Source organism: Xyrauchen texanus, chromosome 23 (assembly GCF_025860055.1).
Source record: "Xyrauchen texanus isolate HMW12.3.18 chromosome 23, RBS_HiC_50CHRs, whole genome shotgun sequence".
Classification (NCBI taxonomy): Eukaryota; Metazoa; Chordata; class Actinopteri; order Cypriniformes; family Catostomidae; genus Xyrauchen; species Xyrauchen texanus.
In genome coordinates, this window is record NC_068298.1 from 23,509,286 (window position 1) to 23,536,331 (window position 27,046).

Genomic DNA, 27,046 nt, shown 5'->3' on the forward strand with positions numbered 1-27,046 from the left:
CGTAGAACGCTGGCTTCACATCGTTGCTGAGTGCGGATCCAAACAGACATAGAGCTACTGCTGCATATCTACAAACTCACCCCAAATCACACTTAAGAGTTAGAGTAAAATTCTGAGGACATATACAGACCTGTTTCTGTTGTGATTTTAAATATTTAAAGCGCTGTTTTGTCTGTATCTTTATAAAAACAGGGGTGAGCTTGCTAACAGCTGATTGCTAGCTGGAGTTGTTGATACACAACGACCTGAAACAGCATCATCAACTTCTCCACTCGCTGCGGGTCACTCAACGGGTCCACAGCTTTTTTTATTGGACCATGATAACTCAACAATCGCTGTTAAGATCCAAATAGGTCCTGGAAACCTCCTGTGAGTGTTCAGCTTCTCTTGGTGTAGATGTTATGTCCATTGTCTTGTGTATTTTGGTTACTTTACATCTGCTTTACCCCCTTGATGAGCTATTGGTCATTTTTGTGGTTCTTTGACCACTTTGAATAGGAAAAATTGTTAGTGGGTCTTCTGTAGCAGTTGGATTATGACAGTTTATACGTATCAACATTTAATGTTTTACATGCATGTAATTTGTCAGTGACCTCCAGCTTCTTTGTCAGATAATTAATTGATATATTTATTCATGTATTCTTTATTTAGGACTGAGTGAAGATTGTGTGTTGGTGTTGATGTCCTGGAGAAGAGGACCGGGAGGGGAGGAGTGAGTTTATTATCTTTCTTGGGTGGATATCTCACTGCCCTGGACATGATGGGCCCATGGCGAAAGGTCACCAGGACTCAGAGTTTGGGGGGAGGAACATTCAGCTCACTCGGACATGAGGAACCCAAAGATTATATCAATGAGCTCTCACATGAGGTGCTCTGCCACATATTCCGGTCAGTTCAGCATATGTGCATTCACAACCCACCACCTATTACCACTTTTATAAATGTTGGCATTTCACTGGTGAGTCATTGTAATAGCAGTAATGGGCACAATAATTCCAGATATTTCTTGCAGTGTTGTTATGGATTTACTCAAATTATTGAGACAAAAATATAATACATTAGTACATTTCCCCACAGGTACTTGCCCATGCAGGACATAATGTGTATGGAGTGTCTGTCACGGAAACTGCGTGAGGCGGTGACTCTGTATTTGCGAGTGGTGAAGGTGGTGGACCTTTGTGCCAGCCGGTGGTGGGAGTACATGCCCTCAGGTAGGCAGAACCCATAATGCTTCTGCTCTGTATGAAAGTTCAATGCTGAGATCTGTTTCTGACAAAACCTGTTTTGTATTGTGAATAAATAGTCTGTCTAAGGGCTTTGTGGCAGGCCATTCTTTCTGAGTTTATATAAAAATTGCACTTAGTAATTGTTTTGCTAATTGCTCAACTTTTAAATGGAAATAAAGAGTGTAATAGTTTTTAAAAAATTTACGCTCACAAGAGATGAAGGCCCTGTCCCAAATGGCATGCTTGATTTGTATTTGCCCCGTGATGTCCATGAGAACGTAGGGTGACCCTTTTTACATTTTAGCACTCAGAAAGGTGCTCACAAGCGCCTCCTTTGCACACTCGATGCACCCTTCAGCTGAACCTGCATCGGTATGAGCTCCAAAGTGGTCTACTGCCCAACAGTCCCTGCTGCTGAACCTCTCGACCAATCATAGCAGACCCGAGTTTCAAGCTGGTGAAAAAACCATGGCAGTTGAGGCGATGATAATTGTGATTTAAATAATGATTTCAATAATTGTTTCTTTCTGATTGTCATCGACAGATCACTTACTTTTCTTCTGTGTATATATAGTATTACTTTTAAGTCTGATGTATATAATTGGTTAAAAACAGAAATGGGATCACTCCTATTTACTAAACCTTTCTTTAATCGTTGTTCCATTACTTATTATTTATTTAAACAGCAACGTTTGGTCAGCTGGCAATATAATGTATATACCTGCTAGGGATGTAAAGGTTTAAAGTTTTCACAATATGCCGCAGTTTTAAAACGGACATTTATCATACCGTTAAAATCTTCTCATTTATGGTTTTGTATGAATATAAAGGCTGATTTTCTTCAGAACATTAAAAAAAATATCCAAATTCTTTTAATTAAGACAGAATCAGCAACATTTACACAGCGTCAAATAAACTTGCCGAGATAAAATAAATCTTTAAATTGTGCTATCCTTGTGTTACATTTCAACTGTCACTCAATTTTAAAGATGGCATGTAGGTTTTGCGAGCGCAGTGCATCACAAGCACATCAAAAGTGCAGCACGAGCGCATCATAAAGACATGTCAGATTCGGAACCATGATTTCTGCCACCAAAGTGGTTGAAGTCCACTGTCTGGGATTACTTTGGGTATGTTAAAGACCCACTAGGCACCATTGATGTTGAAGGTTACCCAGTCTGTAAAGTTTGTCGCAAAAAAATATCAGCTCCGGTGGGAAACACCTCAAACCTTAAGCACCATCTCCGTGAGCACCATCCCACGGAATTTGCAGAGATGAATGCAAGTGGAAATACAGTATACAGGATAATAATTATAGCCTGTTTCATCAAAACACCAGATTCAATGTAGTTTCACATGATTTGTTGTGGCATAACTAAATTATGTTTATGCTTTGTCTTATTTACAATTGCAACAAACGGATTTAAGCACTTGTTCAACATTACGATATGCCTAAGTGCTGCGTAACAGTAGACTAACAATGAGTTTGATATTACTAATAATCTGTTTATCTGTAAAGCATAGCACTAAAAAGGGTTTACAAAATGCATGGCTTTTGATGTGCAGGAAATTGACACTGAAACTGTGGCAGAAAATAGACAGTAGGCCTATTGGACAAAATGCCAATAAATAATCTGCAAAGGAATAGTATATTTTCAGTAGGTATTGTTTAGAATTAAACTGAATCACAAATGCAACAAAGTACTGAATGCATAGAAATGCATATCTGAAGTGTTAGCCTGGGCAATAATCATTACAATTCAATCATAAATCATAAAATAACAAACATTTATTTAGTTATAATTGTCTGACTACTGTACATGTTGCAATTTTTTTTGTTGTTATTGTTTTTCTGGTTTGTGAATTCTTTTTTATTTTAATTTTCGGATTAAGAGAGTGTCCTGATGTTCAAGATCAAAAGTTAAAGGATTAAAGTTGAAGAAATCCAATATGAAGTTCAAGAATTGGTTATAACTAAATAATTTCTCTGTGTGTTTATCAGCCATGTTTCATAACTAAATATTAAACTGCTAACAATATTATCAATGCACCTCAATACCGTGGTCATTTTTGTGACCATTATCATACCATGAAAATATCATACTGTTACACCCCTAATACCTGCAGAAGTGTGGCTGTTTATGTGAACATAGTGATTTTTGCGATCTACAGCAGTGTGAGACATGATACATTTTCCTTTCTTTATATTTGACTGTTCTAAGCACCTGCCTGCAACCATCCAGATATCCGAGTCATGTTTATTTGTTCTCTAAATATAAAAAAAAAAAAAATGCGTGTTGTTGTTGTTGTAATATTTGCACTTAGTTTTTCTTTATTTGAGGTTATGATTAAATTGTCCTATGCTTTATTGGTAGTGTATTGCTTGGAATTATTAATATATATATATATATATATCTCCAAGAGATAGTTTAAATTGTGTTCCTTTACCCTATTTATCAGTGTCATGACTTCTAATATGATTTTGTAAATCTGTGTACAAGAAAAACTTAATGTATAAAAATGCATCATCTGATGGAAGTCTTGAAGTCTGCCCTAGATGCACGCTTTTATAACTCATGCACAGTCATGGACTGATGACTAGCACTAGGTGTCAGCGCAACACAAACCACACATTTTACTGAGTGCCCCTTTAAGATTAAGAATTATTATCATTCATTTGTCATGGTAACATTCACTTACGTCTGTCCAGAATCTGCAGGTTTCTGCTAAATTTGAACATGTCTTTCAGAAAATTTTACAAATCCCTTCGACTTTCTAAGTTTGTGCATTTAATGTTTTCAGCTACCAATATGAGTGTTGTACTCTCAGCTCCGTTTAACATATTTTATCATATTTAAATAGTCACGTTTTGCCACACTTACAAAATCTAACATTTCCAACACAGAACGTGTTAAAGTGCATAAATTCTGTGAAGACCCTCTTTTCAAGTTATTTGTTTGGAATGATCAATGCAATATCGATGGGCAATATTATTCTGATATTTACATAAAATGTTGTGTATACAGTACTGTCCAAAAGTTTTAGGCACTTATGAAAAAAGTGTCTTCAAAAATAGTGATAAATAGTTTTCATTTATCACTTAATGTCATACAAAGTCCAGTAAACTTAAAAAAATCTAAATCAATATTCAGTGTGACCAACTTTGCCTTTGCTAAAACAGCTCCAATTCTCTTTGGTACACCTGGACACAATTTTTCTTGGTTGTTGGCAGATAGGATGTTCCAAGCTTCTTGGAAAATGTACCACAGTTCTTCAGTATATTTTGGCTGTCTCAATTGCTTCTGTCTCTTTATGTAATCCCAGATTGACACAATATTCAGTGGGGGGCTTTGTGAGGGCTATAACATCTGTCAGAGCACCCTGTTCTTCTGATCTAATCTTTTCTATTTGCAAAAGTAATGTTTGGGAGTCTAAAATGTATTTTTCCTATTGACACACTAAAGCTGAAGATGTAAATAACCACCTTAAGATAAATGTTTTTGTGAAACATCTAACTTTTATATCTAAATGTAATGATGGCAAACAAGATTTTAACACCAAATTGAGACAAGGGGGAACTAACACTTCTGTTAAACAGCCAAGCTGGCAAGATTTTTGATCGGGCTGTCATATATAAATGTAGCAAACCTTTCTTCAAAGATAGCTTTGTTTTGAATAGCAGTCCAAAAGTGCATGAAGCAAGGAATAGTGGTAATAGTCTTAAAGCTTTGAAATTGTAAATCCATGTAATATAATACATTACTTGAACCAGTGTGTGTAACTTAGGTTTCACAGACTCTAGTTTCCTCATGCTGATGAAGAAGATGCCTGATTTGGAGCAGCTGTATGGTCTTCATCCACGTTACCTAGAGAGAAGGAGGGTCAGAGGTTATGAGGCTTACAGTATTCCTGGTGTTTTGGAGGCTCTACAGGCCTGCCCCAACCTTATTGTGAGTCCATGATATTCCAAGTTAGTGATATCTGTCATTTAAAAAGTCTGTCATCCATAGTTTATGGAAACCTTTATGTCCTCACACATGGACACATTCACTAATAATTGTGCTCAAGTTTTCTTAATTATGTGCACAGAAAAGGTTAGTTAGACAACTCGCATAAAAAGTGCAAATGTAGGATTTCATTTCTAATAATAATTTAAAAACATTCAGGATCAAGTTCCAAATAGGAATTTTTTGATGGATCATTTCTGTGTGAAAACTTTCACACACGTGTCAAGTACTATCATGTGCAAATACACAGTCGGGTCATTCCGCTTGAACTCATTCAGAGGTCCCTGACTCAATTTAGTTTTTGAGCATTTTTTTTTGTACTACTGAAAGAAACGCATACATTTTGATCAAAGCCAAAATTGTAAATGATATACATCAATATTTGCAATAGAAAATGAAAAAAGACGCTGCCCCCTTTCTATGTTTTTTTTTTTTTTTCATTTTATTTATTTTTTTACCTGAAATTTTGCTTCACAATAAAGCCATTTACCAGTAATGGCATATAACATTTTTACTTTCAATATCAATTTGATTGTTCTTTCTTTAGAAAAGTATTTCAGCTGGGGAAGTTTCTTAACTGTGATTAATTTCACGTGGATTAAACCTGTTATTGAATCCACTGTGTGCGCCATACTTCTGTCTCTTCTGCATACTTTTGTTGTTGAAATGCAGACAATATTTGTGCTCACAGGGTGTGGAGACATCACATCTGGAGCTGGTAGAGGCGATATGGAACTACATGCCTCAGGTCCATATTCTGGGCAAGTTCAGAAACCGAAACGGGGCTTTTCCTATCCCATCAGAGAACAAACTCACCATTCCTGTTGCAGCTAAAATCCAGACTCTGCATCTTGTCGGTGGGTTTTAAATCATCTCCAGGGTACAAACCTTTTCATGTCTCGTCACATACCTTTCTGCATTTTCTTTCCTGCAGGTGTAAACGTGCCGGAGATCCCCTGTCTCTCCATGCTTCGGCATCTGTACCTGAAATGGGTGCGCCTTACTAAGCCTCAGCCTTTCAAAGATTTTCTCTGTGTGAACTTGCGTACTTTCGTCATGAGGAACTGCGCCGGTCCCACCAATTCTTTGAAGTATGTGCCTCTCATCACTGGTCTGGCCTCTGCCCGCAACCTAGAGCAGCTGGAGCTGGTGCGGGTGCCCTTCTTAGGGGGGCTGATTCAGCATGTGGTGGAGGACAGCTGGAGGTCAGGTAAGAACGACATCATATCAGCTCCTTTTGAGATATATTTAAATTGCAGTGAAGTGTAAAACGAGTTGATGTTGCTGTTCAGTATTATCTAGCCAATATAATAAAAGCATACTTGACTATGAAAACATAGCCAAAACTCTTCTAAGTTTGTCTTGTTCTACATGTTTTGCATTTCCATTTGTAATACTTGATTTAAAAATGTTGTGCATAGTAAAGGAAGTATGAGGTCTATTTTAGTAATATTTTCGCTAATGTACATGCCTTCTAGGGGGGTTTCGTAATTTGCACACAATTGTATTTGGAGCCTGTAAGAATGCACTTGAAGTCGACCTGGGCTACCTCATCATTACTGCTGCTCGCAGGTAAATGGATACAACTTATTCTGTGCATATTAGATATACACTGTAGAGACAGTAGAATTATAGATACTGACAAAATTGGCTCTGATTGTCCAGGTTGCATGAAGTTCGAATCCAGCCTTCCTTAACCAAAGATGGGGTGTTTTCCGCATTGAAGATGGCTGAACTGGAGTTCCCCCAGTTTGAGACTTTGCACCTTGGATATGTTGATGAGTTCTTATTGCAATGTAAGTCTTTTCTACATAATGTTTATGATCACATCATGTTACTGTCAAGAGATTGAATAGCATAGTTTGAGAGACTGAATGCAGATGTTAAGAAAAACAGAATGGATCGACCTTTAACTTATTATTTTATTGTATATAGTTTGTCTTTTTTATAAATGCAATATCAATTTCTAACATTTTAATTGCTTTTGTGTAAGTATCTCTATATATATAATTTCCTCAAGTGAATGTATCTTCTAACAAAATAGACTGCAACCCAGAAGCACCTCATGGCCATCAGAACCTATCAAGATGCTCAATATAAAATAGTCAATGTTAAAAGGATAATTATATATATAATCATCATAGACTCACCCTCATAACATCCCAGGTGTGTATGACTTTCTTTCTTCATCAGAAAACATTTGAAGAAAAATATATCTGCTCATTAGGTCCTTAAAATGCAAGTGGATGATGATCTGACATTTAAAGCTCCAAAATTCACAGACCGTCAGCATAAACGTCATCCAAACAACTCCTGTGGTTAAATTAATGTCTTATAAAGTGACACACTTTGCGAAAAATTAAGTACTTTTTAAACTATAAATCATTGTTTCCAGTCAGCAGCAGTATGCGCGTTCATGGCACAAGAGCACTGAGTTCACGCAGCCTCTCAACGGACATATTCTCATTGGCATGTTATGGACGTAATCTCACCTGTTTGTCTCTGTTGAGACATCCAGGATAAGCACACAAATGCACCATTGTGAGTAAACAAACAGATACAAATGCAGAATTAAACCAAAACCAACAAAGCTTCTGTACAGCATTCGTCCTACTCTGTTGTAAATCGCTGTGCACTTCCAGGTGTGTCGCAAATGTCTCAGTCCTCACGCGAATATGCCAACTCAATTACTTCACACGTGCATACTGATGCTGACCGGAAGCGATGATTTATAGTTAAAAAGTACTTCGATGTTGATCTTTTTCGCACCAAAAGCAGTCGTGTCACTTTAGAAGACGTTAACCGCTGGAGTCGTATCGATGACGTTTTTGCTGACTGTCGATGATTTTTGAAGCGTCAAAGGTCAATCACCAGTCATTTGCATTTTAAGGACATACTGAGCTAAAATATTTTTCTATTTTTCTTCAAATGTGTTCTGGTGAAGAAAGTCATACACACCTGGGATACCATGAGGGTAAGTAAATTATGATTGAGTTTTCACCACTTGGATTCAAACCATATGTTGCATTTATGGGCCACAATTCTGCCATTGGTGTTTACAGAAACATGTATTATATTGCACAGGTAAAATGAGCCATGCCGAGTTAGTGAAATATGGCCTTGCTGATGTGATTGAGAATCCAGGAATCATCACAGACATTGGAATGAAGGCTGTTAATGAGGTGTTTACCTCAATCAAGTATCTGGTTATTTATAACTGTCCACATCTTCACAACCCACACAACTGGATCACAGGTAATAATATTTACAGTCAGTTCTTTATTTCTTGAGCTCATGATAATACTCCGTTCAGGTTCCTTGTGGACTTTTTTTTTTTTTCACTTTTACATTTTCAATCAACAATATCAGGAATGCCATAGGTATTTGGTGATTATTTTTAATCATACATCAATATCGTTTTATACATTGATTGTTGATTCACTAATTAACTGTTCTTTGTTTTAGATCACTCACGCTGGACTCGGTTGGTGGACCTCACTCTGGTGCGCTGTCATGCTATCAAGCTGGAGTCTTTCAGTCAGTTCATCGAGATGCTTCCCAGCCTGGAATTCATTTCACTGGACCAGATGTTTCGTGAGCCTCCTAAGGTGAGCATGGCACTGACTACCCATGGAAAAAAGAAAAACAACTCCTTACCAGTGATATACATTACTATATGTCATAATTTTGATTTTCATTACCATTTGTGGCCTCTGTCAAATTATCATTTGTTATAGGAAGAATCTTCTGCTATTCACAATATGTTAACTGTTGGACTGTATTCATTAAAGTGAGTTTGACTCCATAGATTGTTAGACTTAAATGTTGTGAGGCATGTTAATGTAATTTGATTACCGCAGGGGTGCGCACGTGTGGGACTCAGTGCAGGCACAGGTATCGGTGTATCGTCTGCCCTGGTCAGCAATCAGAATTCCAACAATGATAATGACAACAATAACAACAACAATCACCAGAACAATAATGATGCAAACATTCCACCAAATAATAACGGCAATCAGGCAGAAGAAGTTCCTCAACAACATCAACGAGGTGCAGACGGTGCGTATATCACCATCTCAAATTAACTGTCTGATGTGTGGTGCGCTTATCTGGCACAGAATTTATTTTTTTTTTAATTAAATGTGCTGATTTCAGGGATTCCTGATGTGGAGGGCATGGTGGCAGAAAACCTGGAGCCTGAGCCTGTTCTTGTGGCTCCCAGTCCAGCAGAAGACACCCAAGGTTCCAGACAGACTACTAATCCTTCACATAAACAGGATGAGGAACAAGCAGGTCTGATAAAAATTCTGTGAATAATATGACTATCTCAGATGTATGCTTTCAGTGATCGTCTATTAAGAGTGAAGTTTGTTTATTGGATGTTAAAATACTAATATATATATATATATATATATATATATACACACTCACCAGCCACTTTAATACATACACCTGTGCATCCACTTATTCATGTGATTTATCTAATCAGCCAATCTTGTGGCAGCAGAGTAATGTATTAAATCATGCAGATATGGGTCAGTAGCTTCAATTAATTTTCACATAAACCACCGGAATGGGGAAAAAATTTGATCTCAGTGATTTTGACCGTGGTATATTTGTTTGTACCAGACGGGCTAGTTTGAGTATTTCTGTAACTGCTGATCTCCTGGGATTTTCATGCACAACAGTCTCTAGAGTGTAACGAGAATGGCAAAAAACCATCCAGCGAGCGGCAGTTCTGTGGGTGAAAACGGCTTGTTAATGACAGAGGTCAGAGGAGAATGGCCAGACTGGTCCAAGCTGACAGGAAGGTGACATTAAGCCAAATAAACCCGTGTTACAATGGTGATAGCAGAAAAGTATTTCTGAATGTACAGCACGTCAAACATTGAGGCAGATGGGCTACAGCTGTGGAAGACCTTTCCGGTAACCACTACTGTCAGCTGAGAACTGGAAACTGAGGCTGCAGTGGGCCTGGATATTTCATCTCGCAAGTCGTGTGAAGCTTGATATAACAAATCCTTCACAAACAGGAAGAACTTCAAATGTCTTTCAAAATAAAAGTCCAGCTGAAATAAGAGCTCTATTCAACCGGATATTGAAGACATTACGACAGAAATATTTTACTACTGTATTAAAGTATAATATTCAAAGTAATCGCAATAATAGTCATAATAACAATAATATAATATTAAATGGTTATATTATTTTTATATATATATATATATATATATATATATATATTATCTGTACTCATTATCACAAAAGCAAATGTATTGAATATCAGCATGTTGTGATTTGGCCATGGCAGCCTTTTGCCTCAGGTAATCAGATTGTTTTCATTTAATGTTGTCATTAATAATGGAAAGCTCTGTTCTGCATCTTTTTGTTTTTTACCAAACATAATATATATATATATATATATATATATATATATATATATATATATATATATATATATTATTATTGCTCTATATGTTGAAAATTTTTATATTTTCATTTGATTAAAGCTGGTACAGTATGTGTTTGATTAAACACAATAAAATCATAACATTTCATTTAAAACATTTAACATGGAATCTAGAAAAATTTAAAAAGAAAAGGCATAATTTGTAGTGACCGACCATTATGGGATTTTTGAGACGATACCGATTTTAGAGGGGGAACATTTCTTAAACAAATATTTTTATCAAAGAATATTTGACATTATTATACATTGTCAAAAAATTATAGAAATGAACACACAAAAGAAAGAATAAATAAAAATACAATAAATAGCTAAATAAACATCAGTACTGTATGTTCAGTATCAGTCAGATGCTGACTATTTAAATACTGCCTGTCAATTAGGGGCAAGTTGTAAAGAAGCATTTACACTTGCCGAGTCGAGAGATAAACAGCGGCAGCGGTGTTACACCGTATTCTGCTATACAAGTTCAGTGGGAACTTTCAATGGTGGAAAACTAGATTTTTAAATATTACATTTTGTAAATGCAATGACTGGAATTGTTCGGTTGAAGGGGGTACCAAACTGCGAATCATTAACAAAACAGTTTGGTGAATACAAGTTTACACATTAGTTTCCACTCAGCTGACCAGGTATGAAAGTAGCTATGTGGCTAGCTAGCTATAAGATCGTTGTCACGGAGAGTAAATGATGGACGTTGTTTATTTACTTTCCAGTAACTGGCGTCTCACCAACTAGGAAAAAATGTAGCGTGAAATCAACACTCAACTGACAATCCACTACACACCGTTGTCTGCTGAGCTGCAAAAAGATGCTCTAATGCTTACTTTCAATTGGCTACGTTACTGACAAACTATAGCTGGCTAGCAGCAAACAGATGTGATAAACATGTGTGGCATGGTTGTCAGGGTCAGGGTTAACGTTATATTTGTTATATTGAAATGGGAAAATTGTGGGGTCATTGTTTATTAACTTTCCAGTATGTATTTCACAAAGTCTTCCTTTCCGAAGGAGTTGGAGCATGCTCTGCTGGACAAACTATGTTATGACACCAACTCTAAATCGCCCCAAGCATTGTTTTCTTCATCTTCATCAAATTTTCATATCTGCGCATATCGGAAAACATATATGCCGTTACGAAATATCTGTGAAAGGCTAATATCTGGTGACCAATAAATCGGTCGGGCACTAATAATTTGTGTCTATAAGACTTTATGCTGTTCTTTTAGTAAAGTAATTTTCTGTGTAATTTAAGAAAAAAATCTGATTTATTTATTTATTTGTATTTGTTGCCCAAGTATCGAGTTAGTATAGATAACAGATAGCAAGTCTGGTATTGTACCAAAGCCAAAATGTAGGAATCGGAGCAACCCGATTACACTGCTGCCAGTGGCTGATTAGATAATCGCATGAATAAGTAGATGTACAAGTATACCTAATAAAGTTTCGTGTGTGTACACCAGCTTAAAGTGCAGAGATGACGGTAAGTAAGCCATTTGTAGGTAAGCACTGGGGTTTCTTTGAGTATCCTAAACAGCCTGAGATAGCAATATTATCTCAACCAATGGCATGAGTTTGGGCCATGACTATCATTTTGGTTGACCAGTGGAAAGAGGAGTGAAAAGAGGAGTTCTGGAAACCTGTCTGACTATTTTTGTTCATTCCATTTGGTGATATTATTGACACAAATTACACATTCCACCTTTTACTTTTATGCTTTTTTTATTTTGTCAACCAGGGCCTAGTGGAGTTCAGACTGCAGTGAAGAAGCAGTCAGTGGCTGTGTCAGACTCAGACAGTGAGGACGAGTACAGTCCAGTCAGGACAAAGGGAGCCACATGCTCTCAAGGCCAGTACACTGAGACAGAAGCCCAGAAGAAGAGCAGCACATCTGTCACTCCAAATGGTAGTTAACATTCAAAGCATTCACACCACCACTGCATCGGATCATAGTATTATTACCTGTGATCCAGTTTTGTGGGTTTCAGAGATGTGCACAAGTCTGTCATCAGAAGTCAGTGTCAAGTGTGAAGTCTTTAAGCTCGAGTCCAAGTAGAGTCTTTTGTCGAGAGTTTGAGTCTTAAGTCACTTATAGTTACATTTTCATGCTTTTAAAAAAAAATAATTAAATGCTCTATTTAAAATATTACATTATATAGGCAATGATCTTTGGAAAATCTGGGAAACTAATAGGGTTCTACCTGAACTTATAAAATTTTATTGTATTTTATTTATTTTATGATGTCACAGTCTTACTGATACTTAGCCTGAACTGTTTTTTGTAATAAAGGTGCCACAGTTTTTCTCACATTCAACTCAACAAGGCGAGCACACGTGCAAAGCAATAAGACATATGCATTGCAATGTAATATAATTCTGTATAATTTTTACCAAAACTTGCCAGCTATTTTAAGTCCATCAAAAGCTGTACACATGCTCTTTCCAAGACGCAAAAATACGGAACAAACTGTATGTCCGATTGATCATGACACACAGGGAAATATGTGAGGCAGATGTAACAAAGCCATACAAATAAAACCTACATTTTTCCTTTTAAGATATCATTATTTAAGGTTAAAAGACTTGTAGTTTTTTTTATCTGTTATGTCAAGTCTGAAGTAATTTCAGGTTGAGTCTGACGTCTATTAAAATGCAACTCTGGTGCGACTCGAGCAACTCTGAGTCTCTAACTCGAGTCCCCATCTCTGGTGGGTTGTGAAGATGTGAACAGTATTAAAACAGCAGATATTTGATGGAAGGTAAACACTTCATTACGGATAGCACAATTATCCGTAGCTATGGCACATCTGACCACTAATTTGAAGTATTTCTTCTTAAAAATATGTCATTCTATTTTGACAACAAATACATTTTCTTCTTGCAAAAAATGTATGTTATAAAAAGGAATGTGTACAGTACAATATTGCATTATTAAAAGTTAAACTCTGTTCAACTTTGTTGCATAGGCGATAGTCACATTCACTCATTGCCTCAAATTACCAACCCTGAATTATGAATTAATTCTGATCGCTGTGTCAAAGCAAAATGCTGTCAGTCTGACCACACCATTAGAGGAAGAAGAAATACCAAATTAATTTAATTGTGATATGTGACTTAAAGGGATAGTTCACCAAAAAATGCTAATTTTCTCATCATTTACTCACCCTCATGCCATCCCAAATGTGTATAACAGCTCTGTTGGTCCATACAACGCAAATGGATGGTTATCAGCACTTTACATTTCTAAAAGCACAGACAGTGAAATTAAAAAGAATAAATATGACGCTTGCATTACATGAGAGGCTGCATGAACTGATTCCCCTCTTGGATTTTGGGAGGAGAAAGGGGTGTGAGGACAGGAGGGGGTCATGAGCTACTTCCAAAATGCACTCACAGCAGAGATGGCTGAGCATCACATTATGAGTGGACAGAAGTGTGCTGAATGCAGAGTTTGCAAATCGATTGTCATTCAAGTACGACATTACCATCAAAACCAGCAATGCTTTTCAATACTTTTCAAAAATTCACTGATATTTATTCTTTCAAGGAGTGTTTCGGATTTAATACAAGTTCTGTTGTCAGCATTTGTGGCATAATGTTGATTACCACTGAAAATATTTTGACTCCCTCTTTTTCTGAAGAAAAATTGCATGCAGTAAGGCACATACAATTAAAGTAAACCGAATCAATACATAAAACATTAAATGCACATTGTTTTTCAAAAGTATAAGCATAATACTAAAGCATAATACACGTTAATTGATTCTAGTGTGATAAAATTTAAACGCCTTTAAACAGACTAGGTTAGGGTTGCTTTAATAAAGTTTTCATCATTCTCTTCTGTTTTTCAACAAGCAGTGAAAAACCTATTACCCTGTCCATGATCAGATGCACTGCGAAAAAGACGTGATGGAATCACCATACCATCTAAACTGAACAGCCTCTCCTCATACACCGTTGTTTCATGTTTGGAGCACGACAGTAGCCGGCCAACAAACATGCCTGCTTCAGTGGTGTTATGGACTGTGGTCCATTCTGATGAGTGATTTAATTTTCATCACGGTGTTATGTGTAAAAGTCCCTCGCATTACTTCTACCCGAGTGCCTTTGAAGTCTTGCGCCTGACCTGAAAAGCTGTTACTGTACGCCTGTGAATGAGTTTTAATTCTGTGCTGTAATGTGTGCTCATGCATATGAGCTAGCAGCACTGTGATTGGATGGAAGCGTTCTTCTCATGAACAATATGGACATGTGCTCAGAATATATTAACATACATGTGTACTATCTCACCAATTATGACTTGCAAATACCTCCTTTTTTGAAGTTGCTTAAACTTCTGTTTTTAAGCCGAAAGAACAAAATGGCTCAAAACAAAACAAAAACTTTTTCCCCCTTCACAGTAAACATAATGTGCACTATCGTTGTTTTCCATGTTGTGCAACCTGTACATTTCTGTGTTTTGGGTTTTCACACTTTTAAGTCGATATGTAATAAATGTTGTTCTATATTGTGATAGGTAAAGGGAAAACGCCGCTCCGTAAACGTGGGCCACAGCCTCGGGAGCCCAGCTGTGAGAAAGGCTGTCAGGTAACCAGTGAGCAGATCAAGGCCGATATGAAGGCAGCTGTTGAGACAGCTGAGCACGGGGTCAGAGATGGAAACAGTGGGACTGGACCTGCTTCGGGTTGTTCTACCGGCAGCTGCGTTTGCTCCATCCGCTGGAGGGAGGACTCGGCCAATCAGGAGGACCAGGTTGGGAGAGGGGAGGAGGATATGGTGAGGACACGCTGCACGTGCAATAGTGCTCGTTCTGGCTCTGAAAACAGGACTCGCAGTGGCCACGGCCAGCCAGCAGGGGGTGACAACGGCAGGCCAGAACATCATAGTCTGGAGCATAGAGCAGTGGGAGATGAGATGGAGGACAGGCACTCCAACACTCCATCCAGAACTCAGAGCTTATCTGAGGGGCATGATGAGGGGTCTGCAAGCCACCAGCAAGGCTTGAGACCAGATTCCTCACACAGAAACACAACAGATGGGTTCCCCAGGAGACCAGTCACCCGTGCCCGCAGCAGACTTTCCTCTGTCCCCCTGGTGGAGTCAGGTAAGACAAGAGCAGAAGGGCCACGTTATGGGACATTAGAGCATCAATGAGAAATGGAAAAAGGCACAGTTGGGCAAAGGCCAAGCCTTGTGGTCTGCCATTTGTGCACAGCATAAAAGCAGATGGTGGCATGTAATGGGGGTCTGGATTACTCCACTGTAACCTATATTGCCAACATGCTGCAGTATACCATGTTCCAAATCCAAGTGAGCTGTCTGCGAAGGCAGCATTAAGGCATTTTAGGTACACTCCAAATGCAAAAGCTGTTCCAAAAGGTAGGCAGGTAGGTTATGCTGCCTTCTAAAATATTTTTTCAAACAAATCCAGACAAATGTAGCATCACGTTTCTAGGATACTGCCTTAAAATGCAGTTGCTTATGTGTGCAGTAGATGGCACAGCAGCTCACCAGCTTTTGGAACAGAGCTCATATGTTTTAGTTTTTTTTCATTTTCTTAAAAAGGGTATTTTTTCCTATCTCTGTCTCGTTTTGACTCGCACTTGTTGTGTGCTGTACACCTGGAGCACCTGTAAGAAACTAGACCTTTTCAACTGAATGAGTCTGAATATAAATAACAAGGCCACTGATGGAATAATTACATCTTAGATTTTCATAATTGTAGGGGCATGTATAGTATAGCACTTTATTGTCCATTGTATGTTTTTTTTCTTCTAATGGCACAGTAGAGAAGAGGAAAATAGTCTCAAAATAATGTTGTGCATCAGTAAAGAAAAAATGCAGAAAGTTGTCAAAGTTAAGCCTAGCTAATGCAATGATATTCAGCTAAGATGAATCTGTCCATCAATGGCAGTTCATTTGAAATATGCCTCATCACATCTTGATCTGTCCAGAGCTGCCCAAAGCAAAGCCACGGGCTGCAGTTAAGAGAAAACGTATGGCAGACAAGTCTACCAGCACCAGTGACCCTGTGACTGAAGACGACCATGTGCAGGTTGGTTAATGATCCCGATTGACTCAACTAAATGTGACTTTAGTGTGGTAACTTAAACAGAATGACCTATTGTCGTATTATCATACAGGTTCTCGCCCTTAAATCTAAAAACCTGGTTGGGATCACACTTTCAAACTGTGGCATCACAGACCTAGTCCTTAAGGAGTGCCCCAAAATGATGTTTGTCCATGGTAAGTTTGTAGCAGAACACTTTGCCATTGACATCTGAAACTTTAGCAAAGATCTTCAAAAGGTTTCCCACATTCATGGAAACCCTGAAAATTATCAGGGAATGTTAAAATTGTGATTTCAAGGCCTGGCCTATAGATTTTTATATTTTTCCTGTGCACAAGAGTAATATCTTGTTCATGAGATATTTTTAGGCAGAGGAAAACTAGCTTGCAAGCCAAAGAGATTTCTCATTGGTGAATGTATCATTCTTTTGATTCAATGAATAGATCAAAACGGTTCACAAATTGGTCTAAATTATTCATTAGCGAATCAGTCTGAATCTAAATGAGTTTTAAAAAATCTGTCCAACAATCAGAAATGACAGGAAAAGTAATGGAATTTGATTGGTCAAAAAGGATGGGAACCCAGCTCCAGTCATACCAAACTTGTTTTTCTGCAGCCACGCGCTGTAGGGTGCTGAAACACCTGGTAGTGGAAGGTGCGCCTATAGTGAATCGCTTTGACTATGCGCAATGTAAAAAGCTGGACATGGAGCAGGTGCTGGATCAGATCTTACGAATGCCCCCGGAGAGAAACCGCATCATTTACATGAGGCCCATGCAGCAGGTCAGTGTTTTTATTGTAGCAAAGTGTGAGGTTGCCATAGATGCGACAATCGTGGGTTTTTGCGCAGTGTGTAGAGGCCGTTCACACGGGACATATCTATCTGCACTGTTTTGGAATTATTTTTATATGTAAATATGCACTATAGATGGACATCTATGAGCATCACAATGCATCTTGCCTTGAGCACAGCAATTTAAAGATGCTGTGTCAAGTTAAAATAACTTTTTTAATGCATCTTGAGAGCCCTGCATTCTATTGAATCTGCATTTGTTGCGCTGTCACACTTTTTTGTAACTCGAGGCACGTTATGTATATAAATGGCCCCTTGAGTAACATTTGTGATGATGCCCTTTAAAAACAGTCCTCATGATTTTTAACAAGTATATATTTTTGTTAATGATTGCATATAGGCAGTGTACAAATATTTACAACAAATAAATACTTTTTCCCCCAGACTTAAGAGGGTATTTGAGGTGTTGCTTTTATAATCATCTTCTGTCATTGGAATGTTCATCTCTAGATTGACTCTCTGGCTCTGGAGAAAAAGCTCTTCAGCGGTCCATACCCATACCATATTGCTATTATTCATGAGTTCAGCAACCCGCCCAATGTCAGGAACAAAGTGCGTGTGCGTAGCTGGATGGACACCATTGCCAACATTAGCCAGTGAGTGGACTACATTACCCATAAAATAGTTTTTAAGCTGTCGTCTGCTACAGGAATCAATGTCTGCAGCAATCACTAAACTGAGTTTCTATCAACTGTACATTTGGAGTAAGAATATGCTTTATTTTATACACCAAAATCTGTGTAGATGTACAGTAATCAATATGATCTTTGAAAACTGTATTTAAACAGTAAATATCTTGTAATTTTTGCTTCATCACACTTGAATTCTTCAAAAATTACTTAGGCTTTCCAAATGGCTCGTCTGTTAATTGCTTTGTCCTCCAGATGGCACTGTTTTTTAATATGGTAGCATAGTAAACAAAAAGCTCATCAAGCTGTGTTTTTATCCTTTCACAAGAGAACTCATCAAGTATGAATTCTTTCCGGAGGCCACACGGACGGAAGAGGATGTTAAGAAGTATCCCAACTATCCCTGGGGCAGAGACATATACACATTAGAGGGTGAGAAGAAATGTATCCGAGTCCTTTGAGACTGGCTCTATGTTCCCCTTACTTCCTCTGGAAATAGAGCAGTAGTAATGTGTGTGAAGGAGGGTGATAGATATTTACATCTGTATCTGTATTTACATTTCACAGATCCCTTAATAATCTTGTCTTATATATGAGAAAATTGTCAGGCTCCCATATTGTAGAATCTGTCCATACAAAATGTGTTTCAGTTTTAAAAGAATAAAACTGTTGTCTTGAAGTGATATTATTTAATCTTTCGCATATTCTGTATGTACTATAGGAGTAGTGGATGGAGCACCATACTCTATGATCACAGATTTCCCATGGCTTCGCTCTTTACGAACAGCAGAGCCCAACAGTTACGCTCGATATGACTTCGAGGATGATGAAAGCAGTGAGTAATGCTCAGTGATGTCTGTTATTAAATACAAAACCTGTCAATCTACAGTTGAAAACAGAAGTTTACATACACCTTAGCCAAATACATTTAAACTTTTTCTCAATTCCTGACATTTAAACATAGATAACATTCCCTATCTTAGGTCAGCAAAGATCACTACCTCATTTTAAGAATGTGAATTGTCAGAATAATAGTAGAGAGAATTGTTTATTTCAGCTTTTATTTCTTTCATAACATTCACAGTGGTTCAAAAGATTACTTACACTTTGTTTTTGGTAGCATTGTCTTTAAATTGTTTAAAGACATTTTTGGTAGCCTTCCACGAACTTCTCACAATAAGTTTCTGGAATTTTGGCCCATTCCTCCAGACAGAACTGGTGTAACCGAGTCAGGTCTGTAGGCCGCCTTGATCACACACTTTTTGAGTTCTGCCCACAAATTTCAGGATTGTGGTCAGGGCTTTGTGATGGCCACTCCAATACCTTGACTTTGATGTCCTTAAGCCATTTTGCCACAACTTTGAAGGTATGCTTGGGGTCATTGTCCATTTAGAAGTGACCGAGCTTTAACATCCTGGCTGAGATTTTGCTTCAATATATCCACATAAAAGTTTTTCCTCATGATGCCATCTATTTTGTGAAGTGCACCAGTCCCTCCTGCATCAAAGCACCCCCACAACTTGATGCTGCCACCCCCATGCTTCACGGGTGGTATGGTGTTCTTTGGTTTCCAAGCCTCACCCTTTTTCCTTCAAACATAAGGATGGTCATTATGACCAAACAGTTAAATTCTTGTTTCTTCAGACAAGAGGTTAATTTCTCCAAAAAGTAAGAGCTTTATCCCCATGTGCACTTAAACTGTAGTCTGGCTTTTTTTATGGTGATTTTGGTGCAGTGGCTTCTTCCTTGCTGAGCAGGTTTAAGGTTATGTCGATATAGGACTCGTTTTACTGTGGATATAGATACTTGTCTACCTGTTTCCTCCAGCATCTTCACAAGGTCCTTTGCTGTTGTTCTGGGATTGATTTGCAATTTTCACCAAACTACGTTCATCTCTAGGAGACTGAATGCATCTCCTTCCTGAGCGGTATGATGGCTCCATGGTGTTTATTCTTGCGTACTGTTGTTTGTACAGATGAACGTGGTACCTTCTGGCATTTGGAAATTTCCAAAACTTGAGTGGTTAATAATTTAGTTGTAATGACTTCAACTGTATAACAATGATTTTATTGATGACTTGTAATAATTCAATCATAATGTTTCATCTTTAAATTTAGTGTTTTGTTAATATGCCATCTAAATTATATTTTCCCTCCTCATTAACCATTCCATATTTGTTTGAGTCTAGTGTAATTCACACACATTTAATTATCAGGGAATGTTAAAATTGTAATTTCCAGGCCTGGAAAGTCATGGAAATTTCTTTAGTGAATATTGACTTTTCTATTTTTCCTGTACACAAGAGAAATATCTAGCAATAACCATTTCATATTCAGTTTATTCTAATATAATTAACAAACATTTATGCTACTTAAAGAAATGGAAAGGCCTGTGTGGCTTAACAGGACACTTAAACAATAAAATTGACATTATTTACTCTCCCTCATGTCTTTATAATCTTGTATGACTTTCTTCCATGCAACACAAAAGGTGAAATTTTGCAGAATCAACGAGGTACTCTTTGGGACTTTACTTTCATTTAATTGACATTCCAGGCAAGTCAGTCCACTCCGCGGCCGCCTTTGAACCACTCTGACAGGCTGGGGTGCTATTTTCCTATGTAAACAAGCGGTATAAAAGTGCAGCTCCTATGTACTTGAATGGGGAAAGACCAAAATCTCCAAAATGGTTGGTCAGGATTATGATCAATTATGAATATATTTGAAACCAGCAGGAAAATCTGACTACAGTGGTATCATAAATTGTGCTTTGTTAGCTCAGATCACTCCTAAAAAAAATGTCTGGCTGGTTCCGCTAATGCTCATGTGTGTTCTTGAGTTGACACAAAGCCCAAAGTATACTTAGATTTTGACAGGAATGCTCAGCGTCTGCGTACTGTTGAACGTGAGCCTGTCAAAGTACACTCCATTTGATGTTGCGCGCACACACAAACTGTTGGCGCATGTGGACACTATTTCATGCAAATCATTTCAGGCGTATGCGCATTCTGCGTGTTCAGGCGTATGCGCAATTTGCGTGAGCATTTGGGTCTGACCAAAGGATACTTTGGGCTTGAGAGACGATGTCTGTATCCAAAAGGCGCTTTTACATATAAGGTGGGACTTCCTTTTATACATCTGTTGGGTGTTCAATTTCTCCCATTCATTTTGAAAACAGTCTTTGCTAAATTGTCTCTGATAAAAGTGAATGTGGTTAAAAAATGACATTAAATCACCGTAACGTATTATAAGAGTCTGTGTAAGCATATTGATAGCATTATGTAAGCAACAGACCTAAATTTCATCTGTTATTTGTCAAAAATATTCACCATTGTTCACACTCAAATATGGCATGATGCTATCATTGCATGAGAAAGAGCACAAAAGAAAGGAGCTCATTCAGGTTTGGAACAGCATGAGGGGGAATAAATAATAACAGAAGTTTTATTTTTGCGTGAACTATTTCTCTAAGGTCAAATTGTCCAAAGACTGTTGTAGAAATACAATTGTTGATCACTGCCTTTTTCTGAACTTGCTTTTTGATCATTTCCTCTGTCTCTCAGCTACTATTTACGCGCCACGGCGTAAAGGACAGCTCTCGGCCGACATCTGCATGGAGACGATCGGTGAGGAGATCTCAGAGCGTCGACAGACACATAGGGGTGTTTTCCAGCGTGTAGTGGTCATCTTCATTCACTACTGTGACGTTCGTGGAGAACCAGTGGATGACGACTACATCTAGAACAGACACTGCTCAGCCAGAGGCACTACAGATGCTGAAGGGCTCCAGTTCAGCCCTCTGCCAGGCTCTGATCACCCCTGCTGCCTTCTGTATGAGAACAGAGAGGCATCTTACACACAGCCTCAGTGTGGAATACCAAGGCATTTACAGTTGCCTTTAAATCTGAGTTGACTTGAAACTGATAGTGATCGCTTTGAATCAGACATTGTCAGCCATGACTTTTATGTGTGGAGTCGATGGACTGATGAACTGTTGCATAGATTTGTCATCAGGCTGCTTTTCTTGTGTATCTCTTTTTGACATAAAAGAAGGAATGGCAGCCTGGCATGGACATGCAGCACACTTACAGTAAAGAGGGGGTGATGGTGTCATCATCCGTTTAATTTTGTAACAGTTGTGTATGTGGGAAAAGACATGTAAAGCCATGACAGGTGGCAAGTGAAATCACTTGTTTGGGCTTCGGTGGAGACAGAAAGAAAGCCCATGGTAGATGTCTTTTCTTTTTTTTCTTTTTTTTCAACCCAGGCACGGTTTTTGTCATTTGGCATAATTCCTTGGTTGGGATCCATCCCTCTATTGGCAACATCATAGTTCTAGAGTTCTGTTTTTTGCACCTCGTACCTTGAGAGAATGTTTTATTTATTTTGTTTTATTTGTTTTAAATAAGTTCATATATTCTTGTTTTTCTCTCACTGTTCCCCCAGAGGTTGGTAATTGGTTTGGGTCATTTGATTGACTCGTTTGTGTCTGTCACTAATAACAGAAGAATATGTGTCACAACCTGTTGAAAGAGATTAATTGTTTCTTGGCCTATGAGAGAAACATGGCAGAATTGGTGAATAAATATACCTCATTTTCCACCTAGTGGTCTTGATAGACCTAAAAAATAAAAAAAAAGATGTGAGACAAGTATTTTATGTACACAATTTGTTATAGTCTAATCCCCTTAGTTGAAGCCACCTTTTTATTAATCTACAGCAGAATAGTTTTAAATCAAAAACACAGTGGATAAAGTTGCTAGGCATATCCCTTATTCATCTTCAAATGACTTTGATGCACATACTTTTTTTTTTCTTCACATAAACATGCTCCCTCCATAGGGTGAAGCATCTTCAAAATGGCCTCAACAAATGGCCTCCATTAACCTGCTTTATAATGTGAACCTGCAAAAAGGTACACCTGAGATAACCAAGAATTACATGATTCTGGATTTCTCCTTTTTTCTTGCCTAGTCCTTCACACTATAGTGTAATGCACAAAAATTGTGGAACTAAAACAATGCATAATGTGTCTTAACTGGCTGCTTGGTACAGAATATATTTCACCTACTTGTGTTTGTGATGAGGGAAACAAGTTTAATTAGTAGAGAGTCCAAGAGCTATTAATGCATGAACCCCATCTTCTTGCTGCTCTACTTTATATTTTTCTGGGTGACCCAGTCTGCCATGTTCAGAAGCTAAGAGACTGCATAAATGTAATCTACACCCCTGCTCAACACTGCAGAAACTTGTGTACAAAGCCTGTGTACAGATATTCTGTATTTAAATGACCTTTCAAGATTTGTTTTATATGTTTATATAAAGAGTAAATATTTCACAAAATAAAATTTGAAGTTCTGTCATGAATTTTATTTTATTTTTATCTTAACATTATCTTAATTTATTACACTGATATCTGGAATGTTTGATTGGTCAATAATTGTTTAAAACTATAACATTACATTTACATTTATGCATTTTGGCAGATGCTTTTATCCAAAGCGACTTACAGTGCACTTATTACAGGGACAATCCCCCCGGAGCAACCTTGTGCCTTGCTCAAGGACATAATGGTGGTGGCTGTGGGGATCGAACCAGCAACCTTCTGATTAACAGCTTTAGACCACTACCACTCTATAATTGACTTGTGTCCAAGGCAGCTATTTCTTACATAGCTTTGCGAGTATTTTTTCCTTTTTTTTCTTTCTTTTTTTAAGTAGCCATGTAATAAGGAGGCTATTGCAAAGTCCGATTATTATTATTATCAAAAAATAAACCATATTATGGCAAGCTGAATTGACTTTTAATCATGTGCAGGATATTAATTTCAGATAGCAAACATTTTTAACTAGTTAAAACTTTATCTGTCATTAACTTCTATTTAAAATGCAATTACATAAATTTATTATTATTTTCTTGCCAGTTAAAATTCCAATTTCACATTTCAGCCAGGGATGGATACTGACTGAGACAATGGGACCAGTGCCCAGGGGCCATTGACTGCCCAAGGGGCCCTGGGCTGTAAGGTTGGTGCTCCCCCTGCTCGAAAACCCATCAGCAATGAAAACTAAACCCTTGGAGATAATTGGCCTCGAGGCCTTTGCAAGTCATAATCTGTCCCTGATTTCAGCAATGCACTTCTTACTAGTAAAAATAATAATTTTTTATATCAGTAATGAGACTGTTATTAGTTCAAATGTCCATTCCTAATATCAGCACTTGAAGTACAGCTAGTATGTTCATTTTTTTTTTTTTATCTGTAATTTGGTTTTCTCTAGTGGCACTGAGCACTTCTGATATCTGTAGTTTTAGAGTATCTTTAATCACGCTTCAATTTTATGATATCTGAAATATTAAATCTAACATGCAGAAATACATTTATAGATATCAACAATTAGCATTTTTTTATCTGCTGTAAATCAGTTGTTGATATCAGGAATGTGTATTTTACTAACAATGTAATTATTGATATCAAAAGTCAGCATTTTTACTAGTAAGAAGTGCATTGCTGATTTGTGTATTTGGAATTCCAGCTTGTACGAAACTAATTATTGATATCTGTAATTGCGTTCTGAATGGGAGTGAATGACAGAACATTTTGAAATTCTACTTGTCCATTTACAAGTTAAAATGCAATAGCAGATATTAAGGATTGTTTTTACGGTTCTAGTTGAAATCCCATTTGTGATATCAAGAATGTCTTTCTATGAGTGATGAGATGACCTAATTTTTTATATCAAGAATGATCATTTTTACGTGCAAATGTATTTACTGATATAAAAAATGTGTGTTTTCACTGGTAGTAATTTCATGGCTAATATCAAGAATTCGCATTTTAACAAGTAACACTATAGTATGGTCTATTTGCAAACTCAGATATACTGCTGTGTTCAATAATCCACAAAGCGAGAGAGGGTAGTTTGTCTATGCCTAGCCATGTACTTGGCCCACTCTGGATTTAGTCTTGTCACATTATTTACAGCATTTTACTGAAACCAAGAAGGTGTTTAATGTTTCAGGTCATTTGTCGCTTAACATTGTATAAGCAGGAAGAAGAAAGATTTGTGGTTGGAGCAGAACCCCCCTCTTATACGCAGTTCCTGTCTGAAGAGACCAGCCAAACCTGCAACATTTCTGGATGATTCATTAAAATCCTGCCGGTTTCACCAAATGAAATACATGTTTGTGGTGAAATTGACTTTTTTCATGGTACTACACAACATTGTAATATATTACGTCTGTCTTGAGCTAACCATGCAAGGATATAAACACAAGCATGTGGTTTGTGTTGATGGTTGCTCTTGGGCAGCTAGAGTGTACTCTTGTCCAGTGCTTGAAGTGGAAAAAATAAAGTGCAGGTACTCTCCTTGCTAGTATTAAACTTGATTTTTTGAGGGGAAATAAATATACTCTGAGACCATATATGTTTATAAAAAAAATAACGGGGTTTTGTAAACTGAACCATTATTTTTATTATATTTTTTTCATAGGTTGGGCCAACCTATTATTTTCCTGTTTTTATCTTACCTAACACTTTTATTGTAGCTAACATGTTAACATGAAAAACCAAACTGTTAATAATATGTGTTTATTTACATAAAAAATTTATTTGATTACATTAAAAGCTATTTTATTAACATTTTTAATTAACATTCTCAAAATCTGGCTTAAGAAAAAAATATGACCTCACACTCTCAATTAACAAACAGGTTTCGATGAACTTTGAAAATAAAAGTAGGGTCATTGTTTATGAATTCTGAGATAGAACATTTAGATCTGCTAATGTCAGTATATTTGACACTATCAACCCACATAAAAAACAATCTATCAATCTACAATCTAATGTAGAACTATCTTTTTACACAAAACTAATGTAGCCTAAAACTGAAAAAAGAGGATTATGTCTGGGGTTTTTTTCCTTTTTTAAGATGTTTATTATCCTCCCATTCAATGAGGGCAAAATTAGCCTTTCCTTGTCCTGCAGACATTAAAATGCGCACAGGAGCACTTGTGCAAAAAAGGTGAACAAACTGATTTGATGATGTTCAGGATTGTGAACTCTGACAAACATCTGTATGTAGTTAACCAAACGACAATTGTGAAGTGGTGAATTCTCAGGGCCAGCAAAGCCTTCTCTGCTAGCCTAACATGCCAAATAAATAAATAAAAAATTAATCCTTTTATTCTCAATCACCTTTTTTGCCTATGTATTTTAATTGCTTTCCACTCTTAATTAATCTACAAAACGAAAAGTTTATCTTAGTCAGAATTTATTCCTTTATGCTTACAAGCAAAGCGTGACAACTGTTTCACAAATCACCTGCCCGAATTAGTAAGTCCTTCAGAATTTCTTTAGAATCCCTCAACAGTGCAAATGAATCGGCAACTAAAGTCAGATTGTCAGATTCATCAGCCAATCAGATTGATTTATGTGTGATATTTGAGTGTCACAGTCATGCTTTAAGTGATGTACATAATTTGAAAGTAAAGACCGAAAGATCAAACTGTCTGACGAGTCAAATATATCGCCATTGAGTAAGAGATCATAATGGATTTAAAAACCTGAGATGTTCTGCATGACCATGTGAATGCTTAATTTATTAAACAGAAAAGGAGGACTGATTTTCACTTCAAATAAATTGGTAAGTGTTTGCATTATTATAGCAACATCAGAAGTTTTCTAAGTGTAAATTAGGCTGCTTGAGCATTCAGTGTCAGATCAAGTTTTGAAAAGTAGCGCTGCATTCATTCAACTCGGAAAGTCAGATTTTACAACTTCCTACCAGGAAATGTAC

General features: G+C 37.3%; 1 protein-coding gene across 2 annotated transcripts; it reads left to right on the plus strand.

The window, feature by feature from the left end:
- LOC127617131 (F-box only protein 38-like) lies at nucleotides 1-23,626 on the plus strand. Of its 2 annotated transcripts, XR_007967282.1 has the most exons (22): nucleotides 1-369; nucleotides 652-888; nucleotides 1,078-1,211; nucleotides 5,013-5,176; nucleotides 5,925-6,090; nucleotides 6,168-6,443; nucleotides 6,712-6,805; nucleotides 6,899-7,029; nucleotides 8,318-8,488; nucleotides 8,699-8,841; nucleotides 9,094-9,292; nucleotides 9,389-9,526; nucleotides 12,439-12,606; nucleotides 15,217-15,804; nucleotides 16,655-16,755; nucleotides 16,844-16,946; nucleotides 17,387-17,553; nucleotides 18,074-18,219; nucleotides 18,581-18,684; nucleotides 18,974-19,087; nucleotides 20,080-20,179; nucleotides 21,815-21,948. XR_007967282.1 is itself a non-coding variant. In XM_052089038.1 (21 exons), exons 2-21 carry the CDS (start codon nucleotides 758-760, stop codon nucleotides 21,991-21,993), a joined length of 3,417 nt encoding a protein of 1,138 aa, XP_051944998.1. In that variant the 5' UTR covers nucleotides 1-369; nucleotides 652-757; the 3' UTR covers nucleotides 21,994-23,626. The 2 variants fall into 2 exon arrangements, 1 of the variants encoding a protein (XP_051944998.1); XM_052089038.1 differs by lacking the exon at nucleotides 20,080-20,179 and having other exon boundaries at nucleotides 21,815-23,626.
- The last annotated feature ends 3,420 nt before the right edge of the window (nucleotides 23,627-27,046 follow it).